The sequence below is a fragment of the Sycon ciliatum genome, chromosome 1 (genome assembly GCF_964019385.1).
Source record: "Sycon ciliatum chromosome 1, ocSycCili1.1, whole genome shotgun sequence".
In the NCBI taxonomy this organism is placed as follows: domain Eukaryota; kingdom Metazoa; phylum Porifera; class Calcarea; order Leucosolenida; family Sycettidae; genus Sycon; species Sycon ciliatum.
This window is the reverse complement of record NC_088643.1, coordinates 74,543,429-74,558,390: the sequence shown is the minus strand read 5'-3', so window position 1 is coordinate 74,558,390 and position 14,962 is coordinate 74,543,429. Positions and strand designations below refer to the sequence as shown.

At 45.5% G+C, this 14,962-nt stretch overlaps 3 protein-coding genes across 3 annotated transcripts; 1 reads left to right on the top strand and 2 right to left on the bottom strand.

Annotated features, from left to right (window-relative positions):
• Positions 1-993: 993 nt before the first annotated feature.
• On the bottom strand, positions 994-1,510 carry LOC135805408 (histone H3). The gene has a single exon (XM_065319436.1). It carries the CDS (start codon positions 1,455-1,457, stop codon positions 1,047-1,049), a length of 411 nt encoding a protein of 136 aa, XP_065175508.1. The 5' UTR covers positions 1,458-1,510; the 3' UTR covers positions 994-1,046.
• A 271-nt stretch (positions 1,511-1,781) lies between these two features.
• On the top strand, positions 1,782-2,894 carry LOC135805407 (histone H2A). The gene has a single exon (XM_065319435.1). The coding sequence runs from the start codon at positions 1,850-1,852 to the stop codon at positions 2,228-2,230; it is 381 nt and encodes a 126-aa protein (XP_065175507.1). The 5' UTR covers positions 1,782-1,849; the 3' UTR covers positions 2,231-2,894.
• Positions 2,895-4,488: 1,594 nt separating this feature from the next.
• LOC135805406 (cysteine and glycine-rich protein 1-like) lies at positions 4,489-9,497 on the bottom strand. Its single transcript, XM_065319434.1, has 4 exons — positions 8,815-9,497; positions 7,499-7,629; positions 5,724-5,817; positions 4,489-4,822 (listed from the first exon to the last, which is right to left on the bottom strand). Exons 1-4 carry the CDS (start codon positions 9,137-9,139, stop codon positions 4,752-4,754), a joined length of 621 nt encoding a protein of 206 aa, XP_065175506.1. The 5' UTR covers positions 9,140-9,497; the 3' UTR covers positions 4,489-4,751.
• Positions 9,498-14,962: the final 5,465 nt, after the last annotated feature.

Below are 14,962 nucleotides of genomic sequence, written 5' to 3'. Positions count from 1 at the left end.
GTCAAAATCTGTCCCTTTGGAAAAACGCGGCCAATAATTCAATATTCTGCGGCAAATTCCGCGGGGAAAAGGGGGTTTTCTGCGGCATTTTCTGTGGTAAAATCAAAAATCTGCGGCACTTTCTGCAAGTACCTTTCACACTATCGTTTGCAGTCACAAACTGAATGAGATCGAGAGTGAAGAATCTTGGAGATTCTGCACTCACCTACACTCGCAAGAGCATAATGTGCTCAAACCGATCGCAAAGTAGTTTTTCTGCTGCTTTCTGAGTAGTAATTTTACTAATTTATCCTAAAAAATTCAAATTCCGCGGGCAATAGTGTGGATTCCGTGATTTCCGCGGATATGGATGATGACAATTTCTGCGGAATCGCGTTTTTCCAAGGGGACAGCAAAATGCTCTCATGGTCACGCAGAGTTGCGCTATGGACCTTAGACACAGATTTTACGGACAATAGACTGACCAGTACATGTACAGTGAACTTCGAATTACACTTTGCTAACTTCGAATTATCAGCACAAATCCCACACATTTAGTGGAATCTGTACATGTCCAGTTCGAGGTTCGAATTGCCAGAATTTTTTATGTGGGAATCTTATTAATAGAAATCGGTCCTGGAAAACTGTATGTTCGAATTAAGCCATATTCGATGAATACAGTAGTACAATTCTGTCAGGGCTTACGCAAATATACCAATAAAGAGATTGCATGCACTGCGCGAGGAGGATCTGCACCTGTACTGATGTCCTTCCAATGAAATTACGTTACAATAATAAGTAGACCTCCAAACCTGCTCCTGCTATCATCACGAAGAATACATAACCCCTAACACTAAACTTCCAGTTACAAGTGATTTTCATGCACTACCTAGTACTGTACAAAACAAAACGACGCTGCACTGACCTTGCAAGAGCTAGACGTACCTGTGAAGGGAACAGAACACACGATACAGTAAAAGGTGCAAGACACAGTTCTCTTTTGATTTATTGTGGTGGCTTTTAAAAAAGCCGGTTGATTGGTTGATTCGTTTGCAGAGTGTCGAAATTTAAGCACGCTCTCCACGGATGCGACGGGCCAACTGGATGTCCTTGGGCATGATGGTGACACGCTTGGCATGGATGGCGCACAAGTTGGTGTCCTCGAAGAGACCGACAAGGTAAGCCTCGCTTGCTTCCTGAAGGGCCATGACAGCCGATGACTGGAAGCGGAGATCAGTCTTAAAATCCTGGGCGATCTCACGGACAAGACGCTGGAATGGCAACTTGCGGATGAGAAGCTCCGTGGACTTCTGGTAACGGCGGATTTCACGGAGAGCCACAGTTCCTGGGCGGTAACGGTGAGGCTTCTTCACTCCTCCAGTGGCGGGCGCACTCTTGCGAGCAGCCTTGGTGGCCAACTGTTTGCGAGGAGCTTTTCCTCCGGTGGACTTACGAGCAGTCTGCTTAGTACGAGCCATTTTCAAAGGAAGTCGAAAACTCTGCGAAGTTCTGATGGACTGGTAAACGATGAACCGATGTCGAGCTTGCCTCAGTACTGGCCTTTTATACCCCACCGTTACTACACGTCAGATGCATTGTTTGAAACTACGCGCCACTTGCTCGCACGTGACAGGTTGATCGCTGATTGGTCAAATCTCGCTGAAGTGACAGGCGCGTCGCTGATTGGTCAAATCTTTTCCGCGGGACATTCATCCATTGGTTCAATCTACTCACTCCCGATCCAAGTCAAACTCGACTCATTTTTGGGACCAAGCTCTGAGCGGGTATAAAAGTGGGACTTTGCAAAAGTTCTGGCATTGGTTTGCGTTGTCTGCTTAGTTGAAGTAACCAACACTCTAGAACTGTAATCATGTCAGGCCGTGGCAAGGGAGGAAAAGCTAAGGGAAAGGCGAAGAGCCGCTCATCCCGTGCTGGACTTCAGTTCCCAGTCGGTCGTGTCCACCGTCTTCTCCGCAATGGTAACTACTCTGAGCGTGTAGGAGCTGGCGCACCAGTTTACCTGGCTGCCGTCATGGAATACCTGGCCGCTGAGATCCTCGAACTGGCTGGCAATGCTGCCCGCGACAACAAGAAGACGAGAATCAACCCTCGTCACTTGCAGTTGGCCATCCGAAACGACGAAGAGTTGAACCGCCTCTTGTCGCATGTCACCATCGCTCAGGGTGGTGTCCTGCCCAACATCCAGGCTGTTCTTCTCCCGAAGAAGACTGGCCAGAGCAAGAAGGCATAAATTCGTTCATCCTTCCTCCCTGTTCAACCAATCTACCCGGCTTTTTTAAAAGCCACCACTTTCAATCAAAAGAAAGATATGTTTGTTTTGTGTGTGCATGTTTGTTGATTGGTCAACGAGTCCTTGTAATGGTGGCGAGGAACGTAGAACTTGAAGGCTGTTTCGTAATTGTTGCTTTTGAGAGACTAAAACAATTATTTTGTATTGACTACAAATGACAGTCACCTGGTACAGGTACGGTTTGCCACCGACTACGTCTAGGAAGATATCGAGACGTACTAGACAGACTAATCCCTACCAAATCCTGGCTCAAGGTGCTAGTACAACAGTCCTGGGTAGTAGTTAGTAATAATTTTTGATATCTTGTTCCGCCGAACTGCTTGTACAATTGTGCCTTATTGTTGATAATTATGGCGGTACAAAAATAAATGTTCGTTTCCCCATAAAATCAGATGAAGAGCCAAATTTAGTAATAATTATTAGTTTATACGTCGGTCAGTGTCGTGATGTTATCGAATGAGCTGATTGTCAAGTAGTACAATGTCATCGTGGTGTTAGATGGTTAGTGGACATCACTATCATAATGTAACTTCCTTGTAGTTCAGGTCCTTTTCTTTGCTATATCACCGGAAATATTATGATTGTGTGGAACGACATTCCTGAATTTGTATCGATGCTGTAAGATATCTCTAAATGGAGACTCAAAAGCGTCACGCCAAAAAAAAACCCGAAGCAGAGCTGCGGAAGCTAGGAGTTATCGCCAAAGGCAAAGGTGAGGGCCAGAAAAACTACAGTTTTCACAGAATGACTAGTTATTAATTTTATAATAATACATGTACACTGTACGAGCAATTCACTCACCCAGTAAAAGCAATTATTATTTTGAATCAAAGTAAATTGATGCTGCTACTTACGTCGTAATGAACAGCAGTTTACTGCTCATAAAATACGTATGAAATTCTGTCCCCGGGGAAAATTGCGGAAAAAAATCGCAAAAAACGCGGCATAATATGGCATAATTTGCGGTAAATATGCGGTGAATAATATTGATGTGCGGCAATTTTCAGTGAGTATGTAGTGAAATCAATCAGTTACAAGTCTCTGGTGTAAGCACTCGTCATATTTGAGTAAAAAGCCGCCACGATGAGACGTTGCTGACCGAACAGTGCACTGTGTGTACGTGTAGTGCAACAAAAAAGTTCAAAAAACGCGGGAAAATCGCGGAAAACGCGGCCGCGGAATTGCAATTTTCCCCGGGGACAGGAAATTCAGCTGGCCACCTCGGGACTGCATGCTATTACACAGATTTCCTCCTCAGAATCCGCTCATTCCGAAGTTGGTGGAACTAGCAGAATTTACGCACTTGGTGTACTATTGTACAGTAGAGTCGCGCGCCCAAGAACGTTGTTTCCAAGGGGTTATTTCAGGCTGGACGTTCTTGGGCTTCACCTTCTTCAGCGCGCGACTCTACTGTATGCTTTCTTGACCCCACGCGGGCATAAGGGGCCGTCCAAGGTTACCAATAGTATTTTCAAAACGAAAAGTTTTCGTTTGGGGGTGGGTGGGTTTGAAGGAGTTTCGTTTTGAAAATAATTATTGAATGCAGATGGAGAATACCCAGTTACTTCTGGGTGTCGAAAATTGACATCAATATTTTATTGGAGTTCGTTTTACCTGCAGAAAAGGTAGGTGGGTGGGTGGGTGCTGAAAAATACTAAAGCTTTTCGTTTCGCGAAAACTATTGGTAACCCCGGACGGCCCCTAAGCGCATGGGCTTATAAATATAAGTGAACCTAAATGCAGTCCATCTTGGGACGCACAGACACCACAAAAACACCATGTTCACATACCGTAAACTACAGTATACAGTACTCGTACTCATCAGTCAAGGTTCGAAGGTGCTCGCAAAATGAATGGGGACTGGATTTGTGTATCTAGCAGGGAATTGTCAAATACCGGCAACTCGGTATGATTATAGTCAAAATAGGGTGAACGGTGACTGTGAGGTTGCCAGTGGTAGAAGGTCACCACATCACAGATGTGACTTTTTGTGAGTCGACCGTATCATCTAGTCTACCGTTGTGTGCAATGGAACTTGTCACCACCTGACACTCATAGAACACAGCAGATCGCATTACCATCTCACAAAATCCCAACTAGCCCCGAACTCAGCAGTACATCCTCACGGTTCCTTCGTACCAGTGAAAACAGACATGTGCACACGCTCACACAACCACAATCACATTATTTGATGCACGTACGCTGGCAAGTTCAGATTTTCATATTGGCATACACAGCTAAACGGCGTGCCATTGTTCTGTTCCAGAGATACAGATAAAACAGGACATGAAGCAGGGCGGACTAGAAGGCATACAAAAGTCTGCACTTAAAATATGCTGGCGTGATAGTGAGTCATTTACTATGATAGGTCTACTGAGGATAATCATATTCTGTGACGTTATCTACGGATTTAAAAAATAAAACTGATTGCGCCGTCAACACAACCAAAGACAACGAGCATTCAGGATGAGAGAACACCAGCACCGACTCCATAGCCAACACCCTTCGGGCCAAACTTGCGGCCGTAGCAACCTGAAGATGGGCACAAGAGAACCAACAGACACAATACAATAAACACGAGGTCCTATTACAGCCAGCACCAGCGCCACATGTACTGTCATGCCCTGAGTCCGACTCTATATACTGAGCTACCAGCATGTCAGAAGCTGGACTCCCTACTACTTGAAGTATGTTCTTTGGTTCTGTGGTTGAGCAATCATGACTTACAACCTCGTGGCATATGTCACACACATCACACGTTCGTACGACAACACCCTCAAGTTCCCAGCCATCAGCGCTACACTTAATACTTTTTTTGAGCCAGAAGATAAATGCGTCCCCTGAAAGGGAGCTGACAGCTTTGCAGTCAGTTGAGCAATGGTGCGCTTTTTCTCATGTTGCACTGGGTATGACGTAGAGTGGCCATGGTGAGGCGCACGCTGTGGACTCCTGTATCACAGTGCCAGGAGAGCGGGTCTGCCGTCTCCATCAGTATGTGGGGAAAGCTAGCCTGAACAGTGAAGCCATTCTAGTTCCCACCGAGGGCCAACACTTACTACTAGAGAGGGTTAGCACTTTACTGTTCACCATAATTTCGACAGTCGGCATGTAGCATTATTTTGTCTATGTACAAGTCATGATTAGCATTTCCGTTTCTGACACAATGATTGGCTTGCAACATCACCCTAGGTGGAATCTTACCGTTTAGTTCTCCCGCTAACAAGAACCTGCTAACGTGAAAATGATACCAACCCGACGTGTGTGCTGGGTACGAGTACTGTTGGATTTAGCGTAGACGGTGAAATGCTAACCATGTCTGCAGTAGTTGTAATTCAGCTCAAGACTTTGATGTACTGAAGCGCCACCTGAACCAACCAACAGTTTCTACTTATACTAGTATTTACGGTAATAATTCATGAAAGGAATAACGTACCTCTACAGTAGATCTCTCCTTCATTATCACCAAAGTTTCCAGGCTCCAGAGATTTCTTGCAGTCAGCACACTTGAAGCAGAGCTTGTGCCAATCCTGTGAACACAAGCGACAACGCACCAACAAGGAGACAAACACAGGTATGTCAAATGAAAGAAGCCTCAGGATAGTAATATTAAAACGGATAGTCGGACAGGACACATGAGCATTGCACTTTAGAAGCCGTGGCGTAGAACTTCCCTAACTGGACACCTTGGCTAAGACACACCCTCATTTCCCACTTCCAACTACCATATCCTGTCAGCCATGCGGTAAGCTGTACCGATGGGAACAAAACAGGTTCGATCTCACCCCAAGCGCCACCTAAACTGGCCTTATGTGTTTAGTCTCACATCGATGCACACATTGGGTCGGCGAGATCTAAAAATGCTCCAAAGGAGTAAAAACAGGCAAGGTAGATACTACCAAGAGTAGATAAAGACCATCAAGAGTGAGCAACTATGACTATGGGTCCTCAACGGGGAAAACTCACATCACCTCTTCCAAGTACGCTTCGCACCACATACAATGAAGGCCAGCACACGCACAGTCCGGATACCAGCAGTACCTACTTGCACCACGGTCATGTTAAAGAATCGCATATGCTGAGTGGGTTTCTTGTCAGGGTCACCGGTGTGCTAGTTTTACTTCACTGTTTGCTAAAACAGGCTGGAGACGTACAACGTGAATACTACATCACATGATGTGAGTTTCTTTTCATTGTTGGTGGATCCATAGCACACTCCATGGAGTTACCCACTCTTGGTACTACTAGCAAGAGTACACGAAACCCAGAGTGGGTAGCTTCTGACTTTTTCTGCATGGTCTGGGTGTCTGTCACGGCGAAATTCCAGGATTAAATCATAGTTGGCGCAGATGTGGGCGAGAAGTGGCACAGTGCGTACAACGGAGCTGCAGTTGCACAGCAGGAACCTGCATGAATCCTGGTTGTATCCCCCTGCATCACTAACATGATGTAATTCCAGAATTTCACCCTGACAGCAACCCATCTGAGCTGCACACTCCGGGTTTCATGTACTCTTGCTACTAGTAAGCAGGTATCAGCAGATCAGCTCTTTGTCACAACCAAAATTTTTGTAGACAAAGCTGAGGAAGTCCAGATGTACTATGTGTCAAAGAAAAGAACCATGAGGCAAATGTATGCTTGTATCATTGTATACTGTACAATTACGTACCCAGGGCAAAGCAGAGCCCTAATAAGGCGAAGTCCACTTCAAAAAGCACAATGTATTATCAATTGTACCACTCAACAACATTGCAGTTGCAAAAGGCTGCCACTTGCGTCTAAAGTGCCCCCCAAAAGGCATACTTGCCACGTTTTCCTCCACTACAAAACGCTAACCTGTCCTGCACACTACACGCGTATCGTAAACTACAACATGCCCTGCACACTAGACAGGTATGGTAGACATGTTCTGCATACTACACAGGTATTGTAGACTACATGTACCAGTACATTGGTCTACTTCCAGGCACATGTACTACAAATGTGTTCAGTCACATAACACTGGTGTTAATTACAATCACTTCATGTAGTTGGACTAGACAAATGACCTCAAAGAAATCATGCATGGCCCGGTGACAAAGAAAATCACTGGCTTTGTGTGTGGCACTGTGGATACAAATATTTGTTGTGAAGTTAGTTGGCAATCAATGACAAGAAACAGCAACATCCCCCCCCCCCCCCCCCCCCCCCACACACACAATTTCCACTCACTCTGCTCAGGGCCACGAGCTTCTCAGCATGGTACACCGCCTTGCCACAGCGTGGGCATTTGTTACCGCCGCTGCCAACCATGGCTCCCACACTATCCTGCGACCGCATGGCATTCTGGGTACGGTATGCACCTAAACATGAAATAGAGAGAAAACATAACTAAAACATGACCATAGGCATAGTGTCTCTAGACATGACCATAGTGTCTCTCTGCGCTGTCCAGTGACACGAAGACCTGTCCAGTCCTACATCACTGATGTGAGGGCCATTTGCCAGAGGCCCTCGTAGGCGCAGGTCCAGATCAGGGAATCTATCTAGCTCATCAGATAATGATACATGTACTATTTTGTTGAAGCTTGCAGGTAAAATGAAAATCGATGAAATCCGATCGTGTGGGTCAGGCACGCTGCGGGTGCTGTAAAGCCCAAGACCTGCGAGTACTGGGATGCAAAATGGTGCAGGGCGTAAGCTTGACTCTCCCGATCGGATTTCATTGAATAGCACTGTACAGTACACATGACTTAGCAGTCAATCACTTCTATACAACGTCAAATAATTGGGAAAGCAGCTTAAACACCAGATAAAACGAAAGAGAGCAGGATACGAAGTGGCCAACACAATTATTATAGAGTTTGCCTCGGGCACGGCACACAATACATCACTGCGCGCACTACAAGTACAACCAGTATTCATGCCTTGTGCATGGTGCAAGAACACCGCAGTGCTGGTCTCCCCCTGGCATGAGACCAGCAGTACTGTACCGTAGTCTATACCATCCACATAAATGTTGTGCAGAGTAGGGATGGTGCCATTGCGGCATTGGTGGTGGGTATTCCAGTCACACGTGTACTGATGCATGATCTACTATTTTAGTATTCCTGTCTGGGTCACCCCCAAGCAACATTCCTGACACAAGTAACAGTTACTGTTAGTTAGTACAATATTATGTAGTTACAGTGAGTTACGTAGCAGCAACAAACCATAGTGCGACACACATGTGGATATCCACGATATCTCTATCGGCATTCCACACCGGCTGACTAGGTTTGGCAACTTTGCACTTGCAGAGTCATTTGTCTGATTTGGGTTGGGAATGGGTGCATTTTCAAGGACTTCCGCCAAAACCAATCACAGCCGGTCCAAGAAGCTTGCCTCAGGTGGACGATACGAGTACGATATTCAACCATAGACCTGCAGTGCAAGAGATTTCTCTACCAACTGTCAATTGCTGGATTGAGAGCGCGATTTACCTCAACACGTAACAATAGCCACACAATATTAACCTATTACAGAACCAGCAAATCATGTTGCCTTACCGTACGACGATTTGGCAGCAGCAGTCGCGGGACTCGCGGCAGGCCTCTGAGGTGCAGTGCTTGTTGGACCACGGCCATTGTCTGTGCTGAGAACTCCAGCCCCTACACCATGGCCGTACCCTGCCGTTCCATAGCTCTTGGAGTGACACTGCTTGCAATAAATTTTCTGGCCATGATCGACGGCTGCACCCATTTCGAGAAGTTTGCTACAACCCGCGCATTTGAAGCAGAGCTTGTGCCAGCTTTGGGAGTTGAATTTCACCTCCTCATTCATGTACACAGTCTTGGCGCAAAGGCCACATTTCGCTCCACCCCCAAACGGCATGATGAAATACTAGAGCAAGGCAAAGTACTGAAGATATAAACGAGAGAAAAACGACAACCAACTGTCACTTGAAATCAACCTAAACTGCAGTTCTCCAGAGCGACGTCGACGACAAAAAGCCGTTGCCGGTTTTGATTGATTACTCGATCTACTTGCACTTTTTGTTTTGTGGAGTGTAGATCTACCATGCATGATGATGATCTACTCAGTACGCACTACACTACAGTCAGATGCACGCTATAGCGCTAGCACTAGTAGCAGGCAGGCCAGATCTACTCAGAAAAATGTACCGACCGGTAGATCTACGCAGTGCGAGGTGTCGGTGCGCGGCCAAAAATTCTGCGTCCGTAGATCTACGAGTCGTACCGATACCGGCTACCTACTAGTACTAACCTAGGTCTACCAAGCATGATGTAGAATGTACAGTAACCCCTGGGGTAATTATGTACTCTTGGTAATACACGTAGTATGGTCTACGACAACGCGCCAGGTCATGTCAGCTGTCATTTTGCATACATAGTCATACTGATAGGCTATGAATATGATAACGTCAGAGTAAAAGGACTTACTACGCGTAAGTCCATAAGTAGACCATGGTAGACACATGAGCAAGAGTTGCTTGTCTACCATGGTCGACTTACTAACTAATAATTATTACTTGCTTGTACATGTAGTTGTCAGTGTTGATTTTACATGTACCCGTATCTTTTTTTTTAATTTGCAGTGACCAAACGAGCAGAGGTGCACGAGGGGTTAAAAGCAGAAAATATTAGATATGGGGAAGGGGTAGGTGGAGCCTGGTCCGACTGAGATGGACAATGAGAGCTCTAATACCGAGGCCGGGCGAACATTTAGGAGAGAAATACAGTATACTTCAGAGGCCGGTGGGGGGGGGGGGGGGGGGAGATCATCGAGAATGCTCATATAAGAGGCCGGCTCAGTCAAGTTTCAGGCATAGGAGCAGAAGGCAGAGAGACAGACAGCCCAGCTAACAGAGTAACCCGGGCAGACCAGTGAAAATACAGATACATGCAGGAGAGGAAGGCTAGAACACAATGAAGGGGAAGGAGATAAACAGTACGACGACGCAGAGAGACCGGCAGTCTGACAAGGAGAGCGAGGAGAGAGAGAGAGAGAGAGAGAGAGAGAGAGAGAGAGAGAGAGAGAGAGAGAGAGAGAGAGAGAGAGAGAGAGAGAGAGAGAGAGAGAGAGAGAGAGAGAGAGAGAGAGAGAGAGAGAGAGAGAGAGAGAGAGAGAGAGAGAGGGGGGGGGGGAGAGAGAGAGAGAGAGAGAGAGAGAGAGAGAGAGAGAGAGAGAGAGAGAGAGAGAGAGAGAGAGAGAGAGAGAGAGAGAGAGAGAGAGAGAGAGAGAGAGCGAGAGAGAGAGAGAGAGAGAGAGAGAGAGAGAGAGAGAGAGAGAGAGAGAGAGAGAGAGAGAGAGAGAGAAAGTGAGAGAGAGAGAGAGAGAGAAAGAGAGAGAGAGAGAGAGAAAGAGAGAGTTTGTGTGTGTATCATGTAAGGTGATGCGAAAGACAGACAGAGAAAATGGTGGACGGACAGACAGATAGACAGAAAGAGAGAGCTAACTTTGCTTGACTTGTGCTCTTGTGTCTTGTAATGTAGTTGTACAATGACAATGTTATTATGTACTGTAGCTTGCTTGATCATGATCCGGCTCTCATTTACGCATTTATGTCACCAAATAGACTGATGCAGGGCAGTGGCCAATGATTATGATGGTAGTCAGACGAGAGACCCACAGCACAACATCGTCATCGAGTCCCTACAGTCCATTCATAAAAAGATGGGTCCTGGCTCTGGCGAGCTCCCGTATTTGGCGATTTTTCGTGATTTCATCGTACACAGTGCAGTGCTGCGAACTTTGAAATTTGAAAAAGGGTCCAAAAAGGGTGCCTGAACTGGGGTTCGAACCGCAGAATGCACTGTTGCAGGCGGGGTCAAACGGCCTGGATTTTGATGGTTTTTCCCAATTCAGTGCTTTTGGGGCAAAACCTGGCCGAAATCCTATTCTTGCTATGGCTTGCTTTTTGGACAAAAAAACTTCAGAAACATAATTGGAAGAGGATTCCATATGGGATTGCAGAAAAAAATTCTAAAAAAACTCAACGTTTGACCCATTTATGGCCAAAAGCTAGAAGTAATTTTAGTTCATTTTTTTCTGAATGGACTGTAGAGGCTGAGAAGAATGTCAGGCCGATACTACATGATTGCACATGTACTCTGTTTTCACGATGACAGCGTGAACAAGGCGGCGAGGACGCAGCGTACGGGAAACAGTGCTCCTGAGCTGACTACAACCATAGACCGGTTGTAGAGTCTTGGTCTTGCGACCATTTGAACCGTATGGGGCTATGCCCCGGTTCAGATCCTCATTATTCTAGGGGGAATAGGGAAATTCCTGGTCTCGTAATTAGTGCTTGGGAGTTGAAATCCGGCCAGAACTAGGCTTTCCCCAAATCGGCCCGTTTTTTCGCCTATTCGGCTTTTCGCTTAGCTCAAAAATACATCAGATTCGGTTGCAAAATCAGCTGATTGTTCTAAAATCGGCTGCAAAATTGGAATATATTGGAAAATCGGCTAAAAGAATTGTTGGCATATTGGCTTCAAAATTGGTGAGGTATTTGAAATACAGCTCTGCTAGATGGAACTCGTCACAACTGTTGTAGTGTAGTATTTTACCAGTAATGATCTTCCTACAGTCCATTTCAAAACTATAGACGCGTACCTAGGCAAAAACCGTTATGCCAGCATCTATACCACATAAAATCTGTGATCACTTTGTGCATAATTTTTTCCAAATTGGGCGTCTGTTATCCAATCCTTTAGAAACTATAATGAGAGTAATTGTGGAGCGATCCTGAGCAATATTCCGAAAACAATTCTCAAAAAGTTCCAGCCAAATTTGAAATATTTCAAAAACCCTACGCGTCTATAGTTTTGAAATGCACTGTAATGGCTAATCAGTAATGTTTGTTTGAGAGGAGGTCAAACGACACGAGTCACACGACCTCAACGCACTAGTTCTACAAGTACTGAAGTAGAAAGCTCGAGCGGTCATGCTTGCAGCAACATCATTCATTCGTAAACACACTTTGCAACAAAATTTTGTAGATTTTCGGCGATTCTCAAAGGAATCCTCCATAATCGGCGAAAGGCTTAGCGATTTTTCGCTAAGTCTGGTTTTCGGCTGGCCGATTTGGGGAAAGCCTAGCCGGAACTGGTACAATCCTCTACAATTATAACTGTGGTTGCCTGTGGTTGCTCTTTATTTTTGTGTTCCTGTCTGGGTGCTTTTTTGGGGGTCTGTAATTTCGTTGTGTCTGCGCATTTTTGCCATGGGCAGAAGTAGTTGGCAAAAACAACAACACTCAAACAGCTCTTATTCACAGACGCTTTAGATACGGGAATGTTTCTATGCGGGGCACCTTCAATTTGGGTTACCATGACACTTTCGTGAATGCCAAACTGTACTGTGCAACCACCACACATTCAAGTTCATGACTACCGCAAACTTCTTGATGCCCCACATGTGCAATGTGTTCAGAAATAAATACCGCACTTTAATACTCCATTAGAAGCTCCTCTTTGAATAATAGCGCTGCACTTGCAGTAGCGACTCACGCTGCAAACTTAGCGCCTATTACAAAACCCGCCATGAAATCTGAACTTGAATTTCCATGGTGATGCAGCTGTGTTTCAAATAATTATGCACAATCGCTGATCAAATACGTCTGAGTCGTAGAAACGTGGTCACAGTTGGCCGTATAGTCTGAATCGCCTATAACCATGGATTGTACGTTACAGCTGGATAGGCCGTCGACGCCTCTTGAAAATGAGTACCACGGGACGAAGTGGTGACAAACAAGTCACACCACCTATAACTACACTTTTGTGCTTCCAGTGGTCACAGTAACACTTTGACTGGAGCTCGTGCAAGATGCAAGGACACATTTCCGTTTTCTTCTTGAAGAAGTTCACTTTTCGTTGTTTAGAGACTGTGCAATGTATTCCTGCCGAGTGTTCACCAGCACCTGAGAGATATGGGGTCTGATTTTCGCTTCCCTCTGGATAAGGAAACGAGGCTAGAGTTGATTGGTCTCAGAACCAAAAGAAATCAGCGATCGCCGTGATAGAAATTAATAACAGAGACACCAATCATGGTTTCTTGGCTTGAGACTAAAACCGAATGACAGAACAGACACATCAATGGCTAAACGAAAACGTCAGTTACTGTTTCTCCTTCTCTACATTGCAAAAACTAGAAAACTCATCAACAAATGGAAAGAAAATGAAGATGGTCTTGTCCTTGCTTGCTCTCAAGTAAAAGTGATGCTGCTACCACTGGCTATACAAAAAGCGTGGGTGACGCGAATTTTCTTCGTCACCAGTTGGTGCGGTCGCTATGCGTTGTCAAGAAGCTGTGATGTCAGACTTCAACGGCCTATTTACGGCAAGGATCAGGAACTAGATCTAGGCTTTGAAAATCGACAGGGGTTGGGCGGACCAATGGTACTTTCAAATGACCCACGTGCCCTTTACTAGGTTACGACCAATGAGCAGCCTCGGAGAGCAGGCTGTGATTGCCAAAGCCCGCTGTCAGGGGCAACCTGTACGAGAAAACCATCAAAGCAGGCTGCCAGGGACAAACTGTACGAGAAAACCATCAAAGTCTTGATCATGCCCAATCTCATTCTTTTCAAGGTGGTCTGGCTATAGGAACAAGAAACCAATATGGGTGGTGGTCGGGGATGCGGTGGCTCTCAACTCGTGAAATCTAGCTCCACCAGCACAGAACTCTTAGCAGTGTGGAGAGTGAGCAAGGTGTGTATGGTCGAAGTAAAAATACTTTACAGGGATGAATTTACTGTCACGTTTTTGCATAGCAGTTTTTGCTATGCAAAATCTCAATTGTGGCGTAAGCTACGAAAAGCATGGATAGCCTGTACATGTATGTATGGCAGTTTTCTGCGTGTCACTGTCATTTTTGAGTAGGAGTAGATCGATTTTGCGTAGCAAACTGCGATGCGATACAGGATAAATTCATCCCTGCTTTACCTACGTCTGTTCTAGTCTCAAAATTTTCTCACGAAACAGGTTTATCGTCCACTCACATGACTTTCCCTTTCTTGTAATCTCTGTGTGAAACTTACGAACGGGACGAAAACGACGTGGACTTTAGACTTCAGGCTGCTCTGAAACCCCAAACGAAAGACCGACATTGTCCACACCCGAGATCACCGAAAGAAAAAAAGCGATTCTAAATTTAAAAATATTGTGGGGGATCGTCTGAAGGATATTCAAGCGAGGTACAGTCGGGCTTGACGATTGATCAAAGCCCTCGGGCTGGTCCCTTGGGCTTTGATTAGCCATCAAGCCCTCCGTACCTCGCTTGTTTATCTACTTACCGTATTTCCCAGTAAGTTAGTACGTACTAACTTACTAACTTTCGAACTTAGCAGCCACATGAGTACTAACTTTCGGGGGTGGTACTATCTTTCGGGGAGTACTTTTTTATCGGGGGTAAATGACACACAGTCTGCGCAACTCTAGTGTCTGTGCATATGATGTATGTACTGTATGGTACCGTCTGTACATGTAGGACGGGTACAAACTTACTATCTTTCGGGGGGAACTGTTTTTCGGGGTGATAACCTCGGCAGTGGAAAGTGTGTTTTTATACGGGGGTACTAAGTCATTGGGGAGAACTAACTTACGGGGAAATACGGTAGTACCATTACAATACTATCGGTTTAGCTTGAACCAGGGAGTGGGGAGATACCGTGTTTTTTTAATAGTACTCCCT